Source organism: Marmota marmota, unplaced genomic scaffold (assembly GCF_001458135.2).
Source record: "Marmota marmota marmota unplaced genomic scaffold, marMar, whole genome shotgun sequence".
Lineage (NCBI taxonomy): Eukaryota > Metazoa > Chordata > Mammalia > Rodentia > Sciuridae > Marmota > Marmota marmota.
The window spans coordinates 5,064,101-5,077,943 of record NW_025999982.1 but is presented as its reverse complement, the minus strand read 5'-3'; the positions used below and the strand labels follow the sequence as shown (position 1 = coordinate 5,077,943).

The 13,843-nt window shown below is 46.6% G+C and overlaps 1 protein-coding gene across 1 annotated transcript in view; it reads right to left on the bottom strand.

The window, feature by feature from the left end:
- Positions 1–7,680: 7,680 nt before the first annotated feature.
- CUNH6orf89 (chromosome unknown C6orf89 homolog) overlaps positions 7,681–13,843 on the bottom strand; it is a 52,757-nt gene continuing 46,594 nt past the window's right edge. The window contains exon 9 of the mRNA XM_048805220.1: positions 7,681–7,724. Within this exon, the coding sequence (XP_048661177.1) occupies positions 7,696–7,724 (29 nt within the window). The 3' untranslated portion in view covers positions 7,681–7,695. The remainder of the gene's footprint in view (positions 7,725–13,843) is intronic.

Here is a 13,843-nt window from a genome sequence, read left to right as displayed (position 1 = left end):
CAGGGCAGGGAGCTGGAACCGGCACTCCCGAAATCTGTGGGGACCATGAAGCCTGTACCCTTAGTCAATGGGGACCTAGAAAAAGCTTACCCACAGAACTTGGAAGATTTCAAGGAAACCTGTCCCTACCCAGGCCTCCAGGTAAAGAGAAAAACTATAACAAAAACCTTGGCCTGGGGCTGGGGTTGTGGCTCAGCGGTACAGCGCTCTCCTAGCATGTGCAAGGCCCTGGGTTCGATTCTCAGCACCACATAAAAATAAAATAAAGATATTGTGTCCAACTACAACACACACACACACACACACACACACACACACACACATATATATATATATATATATATATATATATATATATATATAAACCTTGGCCTGGCATGGTAGCACACGCCTGTGAACCCAGCTTCCCCGGGAGGCTGAAGCAGGAGCTGAAGCAGGAGGATACCAGTTAAAGGTCAATCTGGGTAATTTAAAGACCCAGTCTTGAACAAAAGTGGGGTGGGGTGGGGTCCAGTGCTGGAGGGTGTGTCAAACCACTGTCATATCAGGATGGGGTTCAATCTCCAGGACCACAACAAACACACACACACACACACACACAAAAAAAAAACATGTTTTATGGATTCCACAAGAAACAAAAACAAAAACCCACTAATCAATTCAGCAAAATTGCAGGATTCAAAATCAACACGCAGAAATCAGATGTTTCTATGTACTAATAATGAATGATCCAAAAGAAAAAGAAAACAATTCCATTTACAATAGCAACAAAAAAAGAATACAATTTGGGCTGGGATGTAGCTCAAAGGTAGAGCACTCCTGGGTTCAGTCCCTGGTACGGAGGAGGAGGAGGAAGAGAAAAGAGAAGGGAGCGGAAGGAGAAATGAGAAAAAGAAGAAAAAGAAAACAGGTTTCATGGCACTGGGTGAAGCCATGATTTCTTGTCTGTGTCACTAAAAGTGTATTTTGTATCTCAATCAACAGAGCGAAAAGGCCACCCAGGAATGGGAGAAAGTATTTGCTGATCATGTATCTGATAAGGAATTAATATTTAGAATATATAAAGAACTGCTGCAGATCAACAACCCAAAATAAGCAATCTGATTAAACAGTGGTCAGAGAACTTGAACAGACATTTTCCTGAAGATACACAGGTGAGCAGTAAGTACGGGGAAAGATGCTCACGGCTCGCCTGTGATCCCAGCTCCCCCAGAGGCAGAGGCAGGAATATCGAAAGTTCGAGGCTCCCCTGGAGCAATTTAGTGAGATTTTGTCTCTAAAGAAAATTTAAAAGGTGAGGGGAGCACTACCATATGCAGTGTCCTTGGTTTGATCCCCAGTACTTCCCAAGACACAATGATGCTCAAAAATCACCAATCACTACAAAAATGCAAATAAAAATCACAGTGAGATACCCCACCACATCCATTAGGATGGATATTTTAAAAACAAAAACCCAGAAAATAGAAAGTTGTTGGCAAAAAAATTAAACACAGTAGTACTATATGACTCAGAAACTTCACTTCTAGGGATGTAGTCAAAATAACTGAAAGCAGGGGTTCAAACAGACATTTGTACGATGTCTTAGAGGTCTCTCTGTGTGTGTGGGTGTACTGGAGATTGAACCCAGGGACTCTACCATTGAGCTACATCCCCAACCCTTTATTAAAACTTTATTTTTGAGGGCTGGGGATGTGGCTCAAGCGGTAGCGCGCTCACATGGCATGCGTGCGGCCCGGGTTCGATCCTCAGCACCACATACAAATAAAAATGTTGTGTCCACCGAAAACTAAAAAATAAATATTACAATTATTAAAAAAAAACCAACTTTATTTTTGAGACAGGGTCTTGCTGGCCTCAAACTTGTGATCCTCCTGCCTGAGCCTCCTGATTTGCTGGGATGACAGGCGTGCACCACTGCACCTGGCTTCATAATGGCATTTTTTAAAACAACAGCTAAAAAGTAGAAGTGACCCAAATGTCCACGAATAAATGAATGAATGAACAAAATGTGATATGTACATACAATAGAATATTATTCCACCTTAAAAAGAAAGGAGCCAGGCACAGTGGCACATGCCTGTAATCCTAGTGACTGGGAGGCTCGAGGCAGGAGGATTACAAATTCAAAGCCAGCCTCAGCAGCTTAGTGAGGCCCTGTCTCTAAAGAAAATACAGAAAGGACTGGGATGTGGCTTAGTGGTTTAGCACCCCTGGGTTCAATCCCCAGAACCAATAAACAAACAAACAAATCAATAGGTAGATGGAAAGGAAGTTCTGATGCAGGACACGGTGGATGAATCTTGAAGACATGCTAGATGACATAAGCCGGACACAAAAGAACAGACCTTTTGATTTCCCTACATGCCGTACCTGGAGCAGACAAGCTTATCGAGACTGAGGGTAGGAGGGTGCCCGCCGCTGGCTGTCAGGAGGGACAAAATCCAGCAGCCTGGGCGGGTGTTTACCTTGGGAGGGGCCACCATGGCTCTGAGGGACAGAAGCACCTGTGTGTGCACCGTGGGGACGCGCTGGAGAGGCCTCCTGGAAAAGGTCTGTTTGGCAGCAGGCGGTGGAGGAGAGTGGTTGCCTGAGAAGAGGCCCAGAGGGCCAGGAAGCCCGGGAGGCTGACCCGAGCTGGCCAGAGGCTGGGGGACCGAGGGCAAGTGGCCGGGGCTCACTCTTCAGGGCCTATTCCTCGGTGACTTGCAGAGCTTTCCCTCTTGGTGACCTCACTTCTGTGACAGTCCTCTGACGCAGGTCTCATCACCAACCTGCACAAGGAAACCAACGTCTGAGGTCAGGTGATTTCCTGGGAGTCTGGAACGGTGACAGCAGGGGGACCAGAGTCCAGGACCTGCCACTAGGGAAAGCGGAAGATTAACGGGAGCAGGAGCTGGGGACAACGGGGTGAAAGGCAGGAGGGAAAGGAAGGGGACAGAACCAGGCAGATGGAAGATGGCTTTGATTTATATCAGCTGTGCCTTGTCCATAAACCTGAACTTGGGGGAAAACGTATCTTCTTTTGAGTGATTATTTCTGTATATTTTATATCAGCTTTCATTTTTTTGTTGCACTGGGGATTGAACCCAGGGCCTTGTGCATGCGAGGCAAGCACTCTACCACTGAGCTATGTCCCCAGCCCCTAAACCAGCTTTCATTTTGAACAGTATAACTCTGTCACAGAAAAATTAATCCAGAGAGGAAAATAATTATTCCACATCTAGCATTTGCTTCTAGTCTTTGAGCAGACGCAACTCAAAAGTGTGGCCGATGGCCTGGTGCTGTCCTGACAGGTTCTCCTCACTGCTCCTCAGTGTGACAGGTGCAGAAAGTGTGAGCATTTAGAAATTCTTTGAGCAACTGGACAGAGTAGTTTGCTGTCTGTTGAACCTATGATTAAAAATTGGGGCTTGGTACAACAGGAGAGAAATCTCAGCTATATTAAGTTTTTCAGTTTTCATGCTGATGGCCTACCTCAATGACCCCCTGCCCTTAATGGCTTTTATCTTGAGGACATGGTGTCTGGAGTAGAAGGTACTGGCATATCCCCCAGCTCTGTGCCGTTCTTGAGGGTGATGGCTTAGAAACAAATAGCATTTGAACTCATTTGTGTTACGAGAGGGTGCCAGACATTGAGAACCAGCAGATCCATCTACTCTAAAAATGACCCTAGGGCTGGGCTCCAGGAGGAGGGGTGTGGGGTGGGCTCTGGCCTGAAGAGGAGAGCCTGGCTGCCCAGCTGTCCCAAGTCCTAACTAGGCCCTGGCTCTTGGCAGGCCAAACTCAGCGCGTGCCCACAGCCTTCAGCAGGCAGCTCTTTGGCCTCCACAGGGCTGGGCGCCTGGCCCAGACCCCCAGGGACTCCTGGGCTGCTGGCCTCCTGTGTGGCGCAAATTCCTGATTGAGTACAGCTGTCCCGGGCCTCATAGGACTGTAATGGGACAAAGTGATAAACTGCCCTCTTCTAGAGAGTGAGTGGCTGGGCTTGGTTCTGGAGCTGGTGTGGGAGCCTGTGGGGAGGGCATGTGGCAGTGATGGCGGGGCTGTGGCTGGGCTAGCAGGAGGGACATGGGGAGGTGTGTGCGCCTGGCAGGGGGCCAGCCTGCACAGGCATCTGAGCCTGACCTTTTATCATAGCTGGCTGGGTCAGGTAACCACGGCACTGGGGACCAGAGAAGAGTGTGTCCTGTGAGGATACAGGATAGTGACCGTGACAAGGGAGTCGCTGTATGGCAGCATAAGGAAGGGTCAGGTGTCTCCACACAGACCCCTGCCAATCTCCCAGGAAAGAGACTCAAGCCAGTATGATGTCCCGCCTGCCCAGGCTCAGTCCCTCACAGTGTCCCTATGCCTTATATATACATGTGCCTTATATGCAGGCATATAACAGTATAGATGATTTTACAAAGCACAGGTAATATGAGCACCCACGTGCCCACACTCAGCTTAGGGCCCAGAACTCCTTCTCTGGTCCTGAACACACTCCCCTGGCAGATGTAGCCACTGTCTGAAGTCTCTGGTTTGTCTTGTGCGTGATCTCTACGGTGATCTCTATTTCACTAGACATTCCGTGTCATATGCAATACGTGACCCTGCATTTCATGTCTTGAAACACCCGTGTTCTCTGAGGGAACTCTCTGTGGTGGTGGACATGTTCTCTATCTGAGTGGATCAGTACAGTAGCCACTAACCTCATGTGGCTATAAGCACTTGAAGTGTGGCTAGCTAGCATGACTGAGGAATCACATTTTTAATTTTAGTTCATTGAGATTTAAAGAGCCCCATGTGGCTAGTGGCTACCACGTTGAAGAGCACAATCTAGATCCTTCTAAAGGCTTTGTTCCTTTTTGAGATCTGTTGATGTCAGGGTATGTAGATCTACGCTGCTCATTTTTCCTGCTGTATAATATTCCATTACATGAATACACAGCCATCTATTTACCCAGTTTCCTACTGATGGACATTTGGCTATTTCCACTTTTTTTTTTTTTTTGCTATTACAAATGGTGCTTCCAAGTGATCCTTGTACGCATCTCCATGTGTCTTCTTAATTTCTTCATTTCCAGTGCACACCATGGTGGGCCATGACCACAGGCCTGGGTCACTTGGAAGCCTCCTGGCTGCCTGCCCACCTGGTCTCTTCCCCTCCACACGCCCACTCCTCTCTTTGGAGTCCATCAGTCCACCCAGCCAGGATTACATCCTTCCTTCCCAGGAACCCAGAATGGCTCCCGCTCCTGTTGCGCCTGAGCCCAGCCCAGGCCCCACTCTCTCTCCTACCCTACTCCTCACTGTGCTCTCCGATGTCCCCCCCCGCCCTGCTGGCCCGACGCCGTGCCGGCCCCTGTGCGGGTCATCTGCCGACCCCGTGCCTTCATTCTCCACGGAAAGCAGCCGTCCCCTCATTCTGGAATCATGGTCTCCTTGCTTCTCTTCCTCAAACCCGTTACGATCTCTCGGTTCTGGATCCTCTCGGGCCGCTTGTCACTGCAGCATCCATTTAGAAATCACTCATAAGAACCGACGCGGGCTGGCCCCGGCGTGGTGCTGGGCAAGACAGACAGAGCCTCTGCCCCGTGGAGCTTGCCGGCCGCCCCAGCCTGCCGCAGTCCCCGCTGCCTGCCTTCTCCTTGCAGCCTGGCACCAGAGAGGTGCTGTGTGAGGACGGGGTTCACTGAGAGTGAGGGGTGGGGACGCCTGGCTCCCAGGAGGCTTGAAAAAGGACCCGGAGGTGGGAAGCTCAGCCCCACGGTGCCTCACAGGATCTCCACAAGCCCAGAAGAGCTCACTCATCTTAGCAGCTCACAAGACTGACACGAAAAGAGGCATGTCATGTACATATTTACACTTCTGTCCCAAGGAAGCCAGCTGCTGTGGACTGTGTACCTCCCAGAATTTTATGTTGAGATCTAACCTCCAATGTGATGGTTCTGGGAGGTGATGAGGTCAGGAGGGTGGAGACCTCATGAATAGGATTAGTGCCCTTATAAAAGTGGTATGTGGGGCTGGGCACATGCCAGTGATTATAGCAACTTGGGAGACTGAGGCAGGAGGACTGCAAGTTTGAGACCATCCTCAGTAACTTAGCAAGGCCCTTGGCAACTTAGCAAGAACCTGTCTCATAAATAAAAATAAAAAAGGCTTGGGATGTACCTCAGGGTTACAGCACCCAGGGATCAAACAAAAACTGCCCTGTGGGAACCTGTGTGCCCTGTGCTATGTGAGTACATAGTGAGCAGGAGCCACCTAGAAACCAGGAAAGGACTTCTCTACCTGACACTGAATTTGCCAGCATTTGGGTCTTGATTTCCCAGCCTCCACACCTGTGAGAAATAAGTTTCTGCTGTTTACAATCTACCCAGTTTATGTGGGGGTTTTTTTGGTAATGTTTTTTTGCAGTACTGAGGATCAAATCCAGTGGTCTATACCACTGAGCTACATCCCCAGCCTTTTATTTTTTGAGACAGGGTCTCAGTAAGCTGCTGAGGCTGTCCTCAAACCTGCAGTCCTCCTGCCTCAGCCTCCTGAGTCACAAGTGTACATCACCATGCCAGGCTATGGTGTTTTGCTTTAGCAGCACAGTCAAGACACCAACTTACCAGAAGGTTGCTTGATGAGCAGGAATGCAGAGAAGTTGTTTGCCATAGAATCTGAGGCTTGTTGATGGCAATGTAGCAGGTGTAAGCCGGCAAGGGCCAGAACACTTGTGCCATCAACCAGGAGCACAGTTTTCCCATCAGACGGGCACTGCCAGCTCTGCCTACGAGGCTCTCCCTTTTCTGGGCCTGCATTGGTGGCATCCTCCCCGTCTTCCAGGGGGTGTGGATTTCACGCTGTGTGCTCTCTTCCCATTGCAATCATATCCATGGACCATTCCTTAAGGGGCCGCTGCAGAGCTCTGTTCTGATCATTTGTATTGGTGCATCTTCCTTCCTCATGTGTAGTTCTTAAAATGCACCTGTGCTTGTCCTACCTGTCTTCTCCCCAAAATTATAAAATTTTAGGGAGTCAAGGCCATATTCCTTTCTATCACCCCCAGGCCCAAGGGCTTTGCCCAGCTCTGGATGGGAGATGCCCAGACTGGCAGGAGGTGGAGCTGCTGGTTAGCGAGGGATCGGGGAGAAGTCAGGGGTGCTGGGGGCCCACAGGCCAGGCTGGTTCTCTCTGAGGCCTCCTGAGCATGCGGAGGGGGCTGCACATCCTTGCAGCTTCCCCACCAGGGAGGAATCAGCGTCAGTAGGAGTTGTGGCTACTTCCACCCATGCGAGCTGCCCGAGGGATGAGAGGGCAGCAGAGAAGCAGAGGGGCCTCCACAGAGCGATGCAGGGCCTGGGCCCTGGAAGGACCAGGGGGTGAGTTCACTGGAAAGAAGGAGTTTTAGCCTCACCCTTCAAACCCAAGCCCCAGGGGGAAGGAAAGCATTCAGTGCTGGGGGTCAGCACAGGAGACGAAGGCGGAGCCTGTGCGGGGCTCTGAGCGAACCGTGGACAGCCTTCCGGTAAGTGGTAAGTTCTACAGAGGCTCCAGGAAGGGAGCAGGCAGAGGAAGCGCAGCTTCTCTATGAACTTAAAAGACTGCGAAAGTTCCACTCCTGATTCAGTGGCCAGCTACAGGCCTCGGCTTCCTCATCTCTTCATAAAGAAGGAGAGGGGTGGTCATCTTTGGGTCTGGTCCGGCTCTGCCTTGGTGGTTTCAAGGTTGGCTCTGGAGGCTGGAGGAGCCTGTTGACAGAGGACAGCAGAAGCAAGCTCTGAGGGGAGATGGGCTGATGGTGAGGGACAGGGGACAGTACTCACACATGGGAAGCACTCCCCACACATGGCCTCATGGCCTCTGGGCTGACCCCTGAGGACAGCGTTAGCCATACTGATTAGGGATGAGGAAACCAAGGACCAGAGAGGTTGGCAGTCACTTTCCAAAGTCACTTTCCCAGTAAACCAGGACTGGGATTTGTACCAAGGCCCTGACTTTGGTGGCTGTGCTCCTGAGGGGCACGGTGGTCCCGGGTGATGGATGTGCCTGAGGGGCTGGAAGGAAGGGGTCACTGCACTGGTTTTTAGATGAATGCTATCTTGTTTACTTTATTTTTTGCTAATTTGTCTTTGGACAAATTTGGTTTTCAGCACTTTTTCATAGTCAGGGCAGGAATAAGGATTTTTTTTTTTTTTAAATCAAAAGATAGAAATGGCAGGTAGTTAAGAAAATCTTAGCTCCTGAGTAGAACAGAGTGAAGAAAGGGAAAGTGAACTCAGGAGGGAAAGGGGAGGCTGGGTTCTCTACCTGGTGAGGAGGCTCCTTAAGTTAGTGAAGAACACAGATGGGGTTTTGTGACAAGTACTAAAATGGGTTGTGTTAACCAATACTTTTAAAAAAATTTTTTCTGGTACTGGGAATTGAACCCAGGGACTTCTACCATAGACAACGCCCCCCACCCACTAGCCCTTTTTATTTTATTTTGAGACAGGGTCTTGCTAAATCGCCCAGATTCATCTTGAACTTGCAATCCTCCTGCCTCAGTCTCCTGAGTTGCTGGGATTACAGGCATGTGTCACCACAGCAAGCCCCCGGGACTTTTTAAAAATATTGTAAAATGTTAACATTGGTTAAATCTGAGTGGTGGGTACAGTACAGTGGTGGGTACCGTTCAAACGGAGAACATACTCAGATTATACAGAAGACAAAAAAAGAAGAAAAAAGTCTGGTCAGAGTTGCCACGTCAACCATAAGACCCCAAAGGGAGCTATTAGCCCAGGGGTGGGGCGCAGCTCAGTGGTAGAGCAGGTGGAGCATGCATGAGGCCCTGGGTCCAGTCCAAAAGAAATGGCATGGGAGCCACAAACACACGAAAGAAACCTGCTGACTGATGACAACCAAGCCTAACGTAAAACGTAATCTGAGAAACAAAATAAAATTCCCTGTAGTATTCTGAGTTATAGAAAAATTTAATAACGTGAACTCAAGAAAGTAAGCAAAGATGAAACAATGAAATAAAAAGGGAAAAAGGAACTGAGAGAAACAGCAAGACACTGAATAGACATGACTAGAAAACAAGCGGAAATAGAAGGCAGGCATGAGAGTCATAGAGAATGAGGAGAAAAAGACAAGTATTCTTGAGACTGGCGCACTGCCCACCGTGCCAAGATGGCGGCTAAGGTAAGTTTTGTAAAAAAGGGAGAGCAGCCTGTAATCCCAGTGACTTGGGAGGCTGAGGCAGGAGGATCTCGAGTTCAAGGCCAGCCCCAGCAACTTCGCAAAAGTTGTCTCTAAATAAAAAATAAAAAAGGCCACAGATATAGTTCAGTGATAGAGCACCCCTGAGTTCAATCCCAGCAACAAACACACAAAACCATAGTTATAAGAGATCAAGGCAATGAAAAAAGACTAAATATAAAATCGAAAGCAATGAACCCTACAAATGGAAAATAAGAAGTATTGCTAAAGAAAACATCTTCCCTAGAACGCAGAATGGAATTGCAACTCAAAAGGGCATACTCTGTTCCAAGAAAAAGTATTAAAGAACAAGAAAGACGAAATTCTTTATACACAGAGAAGAGGAGAAGAAAGAAGAAAATGGGAGACCTCTAAAAGGGAAACTTAGACGGACCTGTTGTCCTAACAGTCAGTGCCAGATGACAACGGAGAAACATATCCAAATTCTAAGCAAAAGAAAGTGTAGTGCAAGAATAAGCTGCATAGCCAAGGTGTGTGCAAGTAGAAAGTCCAAAGAAATAGTCCAAACCCAGGAGCCATGCTTGACGCATCCCCGGTGAGGAAATTCAGAAGATCAGAAGTGTAAAAAAAACAACACTCAAGAATGAAGAATCGATAGCAAAAGTTCTTGGTGGCGAGCCACAAATGAGTTAAGTATACAGTGAGAGCTAACACAAGAGAACCGGGTTTCTGAGCAGAAGACCATTCACAGACTTGCCACCGTCATCCCTGGGAGAGTTGATACAAAGGAGACGGAGAGACGAGGCTGGAGAGAAGCCGTTTCCGCACCCCAGAAAGGAGACCTACGAAGGTCAACTCTAGTTTCTTACTGTTTCTCACAGTCTTGACTACTTCCTCTTCTTTTTTTAAGGGATTTTTTAAAAAACTTTGTTTTTTAGTTGTAGATGGACACAATACCTTTATTTATTTATTTATTTTTATGTGGTGCTGAGAATCAAACCCAGGACCTCACACATTCCAGGCAAGCACGATGCCACTGAGCCACAACCCCAGCCCCCAGTCTTGGCTTCTTTTAGGAACTAATATTCTCTGTGGGGAAGAAACACCTACTTGAGTTTCTTTTTCTTCTGTTAGATTCACATAAAGTTAGACATATGACTTCTATTATTTTTTTTTAAAATAACATGTCTGGTCTCATTTCAATAAAAGCATTTTTATCTAGCTTTCCAGCTAGATGTACCCTACAGATTTCTAGAACACATTTCACCTAATGTTAGTAGTTATTTCTGGGTGGAGGTTTTCATTAGATTGCACAAACTGCCTTCAGTTTTTCATAATAAGAGCATATCATTTTTACAAAAATAAAGTCATTATTATGAAAAAAAAATAAGATTGGTGAAATATCTGTCTTCAGCATGGTATCTAGAGGTTTGTCAGTTTGATTTATTAGGAAAGCCTAAAGGATGTGTCATGTCAGAGGAATGTGCAGTAAGAAGATGGAATTTAAACTAGGCAAAAGGACATAATAAAGTTCAAAAATATTATCATAAGACAGGAATTACAACTTGTAATTAAAAGAGCCTGGGGGCTGGGGGTGTAGTTCAGTGGCTGAGCACTTGCCTGGCATGTCCAAGGTCCAGCAGCTCACATACAAACAAAATAAAAAAATGAACTTTTAAAAAAAAACAACCCAGATGCAACTTGAGCTATAGATTCAATGTAATTCCAAACAAAACCTCAGTAACTTATTGTGTGGATATCAACAAACTGATTCTAAAATTTACACGGAGGGGACTGGGGTTGTGTTTGTGGCTCAGAGGTAGAGCACTCGCCTAGCATGCGTGAGGCACTGGGCTCATTCCTCAGCACCACATAAAAAATGAAAAATAAAAATAAAGATATTGTATCCACCTATAACTAAAAAGTAAATATTAATAATAAATAAATGAGTAAAGTTTACACGGAGGAGCAAAAGGTCCAGAACAGCCAACTCAACACTGAAGGAGAACAAAGGTGGAAGACTGATTTTATTACCGGATGTCAAGACTTAATAAGTTGGAGCCAGGTGTGGTGGCTCATGCTTGTAATCCCAGCAGCTCGGGAGGCTGGGGCGGGAGGATCACAAGTTCAAAGCCCACTTCAGTAACAGCAAGGTGCTAAGCAACTTGGTCAGACCCTGTCTCTAAATAAAATACAAAATAGGGCTGGGGATGTGGCTCAGGGGTTGAGCGCCCCTGAATTCAATCCCTGGTACCCACCTTCCAAAGATTTAATAAGTTGGGCTACAGTTGTGTCTCAGTTGCAGAGCGCTTGCCTGGCACATGTGAGGCACTGGATACGATCCTCAGCACCACATAAAAATAAATAAATAAAATAAAGGTATTGTGTCCATCTACAACTAAAAAAAAAAAAAGACTTACTAAGTAATCAAGATGTTATCATACTGGATAAAGCATAAATGAATAGATCCATGGAACACAAAAGGAAGCTGAGAAATAGATCCACATAAATAGAGTCAAGTGGTGTTCAACAAAGGAGCTCCAAAGAGCAAAGACAGCATTCCAACAAAGGGTGCTGGGACAGCTAGAAACTGATGGGCCAAAAAGTGAATCGAAACACAGACCTTATACCCTTCCCCCAAATTAACTCAGAATGGATTCAAATGTAAATGTAAAATGAAAAGGCACAAAACTCCTAAGAGATAACACAGCAGAAAACCTAGTGACCCTGGTACAGAGATGACTTTTTAGATACGACATCAGAGCACAAACTGTTAAAGAAAGAACTGAAAAGCAGAGCTTCGTTCAAATGAAAAACCTGTGCTCTGCAAAAGACACTGTCGAGAGAATAAGAAGACGAGTCAAAGGGAAATATTTACAGAAGACACATGTGATAAAGGTTTATTATCCAAAATACACAAAGAACTCTTTAAACTCCACAGGAAAACAAGCAATCCCATTAGAAAATGGGCAGAAGACCTGAAGAGACTCCTCATTGAAGATACACAGATGTCAGACGAGAAAAATGTTCCACATTTTACGTCATCGGGGAATTACAGATTAAAACAACATCACTGCACACCTGTTAGAATGGCCAAAATCCAAAACACTGACACAACGGGCTGGCGAGGATGCAGAGCAACCAAAACTCTCATTCACTGCTAGTGGGGATGCAGAGTGGAACAGCCACGTGCAACGTGACTGGATGGTTTCCTACGAAACTCCTCAGACTCCAGCAACTGCCACCTAAATGCACCGGAAACGCATGCCCAGGAGAGGTGAGCATAGTAGATGAGAAGGAAGTGAAGGTCAGGAGTGAAATGAGGGTGGAGGGGTGGCCAGGGGCTTCCGGGAGAACTCACACAGAGAAAGGAAACAAATGACCAGACTTGTGCTTTAGAAGGATCACTGTGGCTGCTACATGGAGGGATGGTGGGAAGTGCACAGAATAACAAATTAGGCAATGACAGCAGAATCTTAAGAGAGAAAGAGCAAGGCCCTGAATAAAGACAATCGCCATGGGCTGGATATATGACAAGGAGGCAGGATTCTCCAGGGTATGGTCCTGATCAGAAGTAGAGGCTGAGAGAAAAGAGAAGAGCCCCTGGAGGCTGCAGTCATTCTGGGCATTTTGAGTCGGAGGGGCTTCAGAGCTGGTGGAGATGACCTTTCCACAGCTGCGTACACAGGGCCAGCCCTCAGGTAAGAGGCACGGCCAGGCATGCAGACTGGAGATGGCCTCCCCATGGGAGGAAGGTGAAGCACAGAGCTGAGAAGAGGCCCCATCAGTAGAATCGACAGGGAGACCTGAATTTCAGAGACAGGCAAATGATGAAGGAGCTGGTGCGGTGGCCCACGTCCTTAATTCCAGTGGCTTGGAGGCTGAAGCAGGAGGACTGCAAGCTCAAAGCCAGCCTTAGCAATCTACTGCGGCCCTAAACAACTTGGCAAGACCCTGTCTCTAAATAAAATACAACAAGGGCTGAGGATGTAGCTCAGTGGTTCAGTGCCCTTGGGTTCAATTCCTGGTGCCTCCCCCACCTCCACAAAAAAAAAAAAAAAAAAAAAAAGAGGAAGTGGAAAAAGGTTCAGGCAGGGAGTAGTAAGGATCACAGGTGACAGAGGAAGAGGGAACTCTCCACAAGTCAGTATCAAATGCTAAAAAATTGAGGGGCTGAGAAAGAAGAGGACCGAAAACTTTACCACCTTTGAACATGGAAATAAATTAGGGGGAGGGTGGGATTGAAGTTCATTTTCAAGCAGGTAAATATAATTACGGAGTTGAATGATTCCCAAAGAACAAACATTAGGATTGTCACAAGTAAGAACACGCATTTTGTAAAATGAAGTATTTTAAAAGTTAACTTGAGTTCTCAGCTTATAATCCAAAAAAATCATTTTGTGGGATGTGACCTACAATCAATAATAGTTAATGGAGAAGTCACAAGGAGAAAGGAAGTGAATGATGGCATATCTGTGCCAAAGAATATTAACTCTTTTTTTAAACATTTCTCATGTATTTTATTGAGTTTTAATAATAGTAAACTTATAAATTGCAAATAACTAAATATTTCTGATATTCTTTTTTCTTACATAAGAATATCAACTCTTAAAAGAATGACGTGGAGCTATGCCAGCTGAACTCTGTGAGGCACTGAGTAAGAAAAACA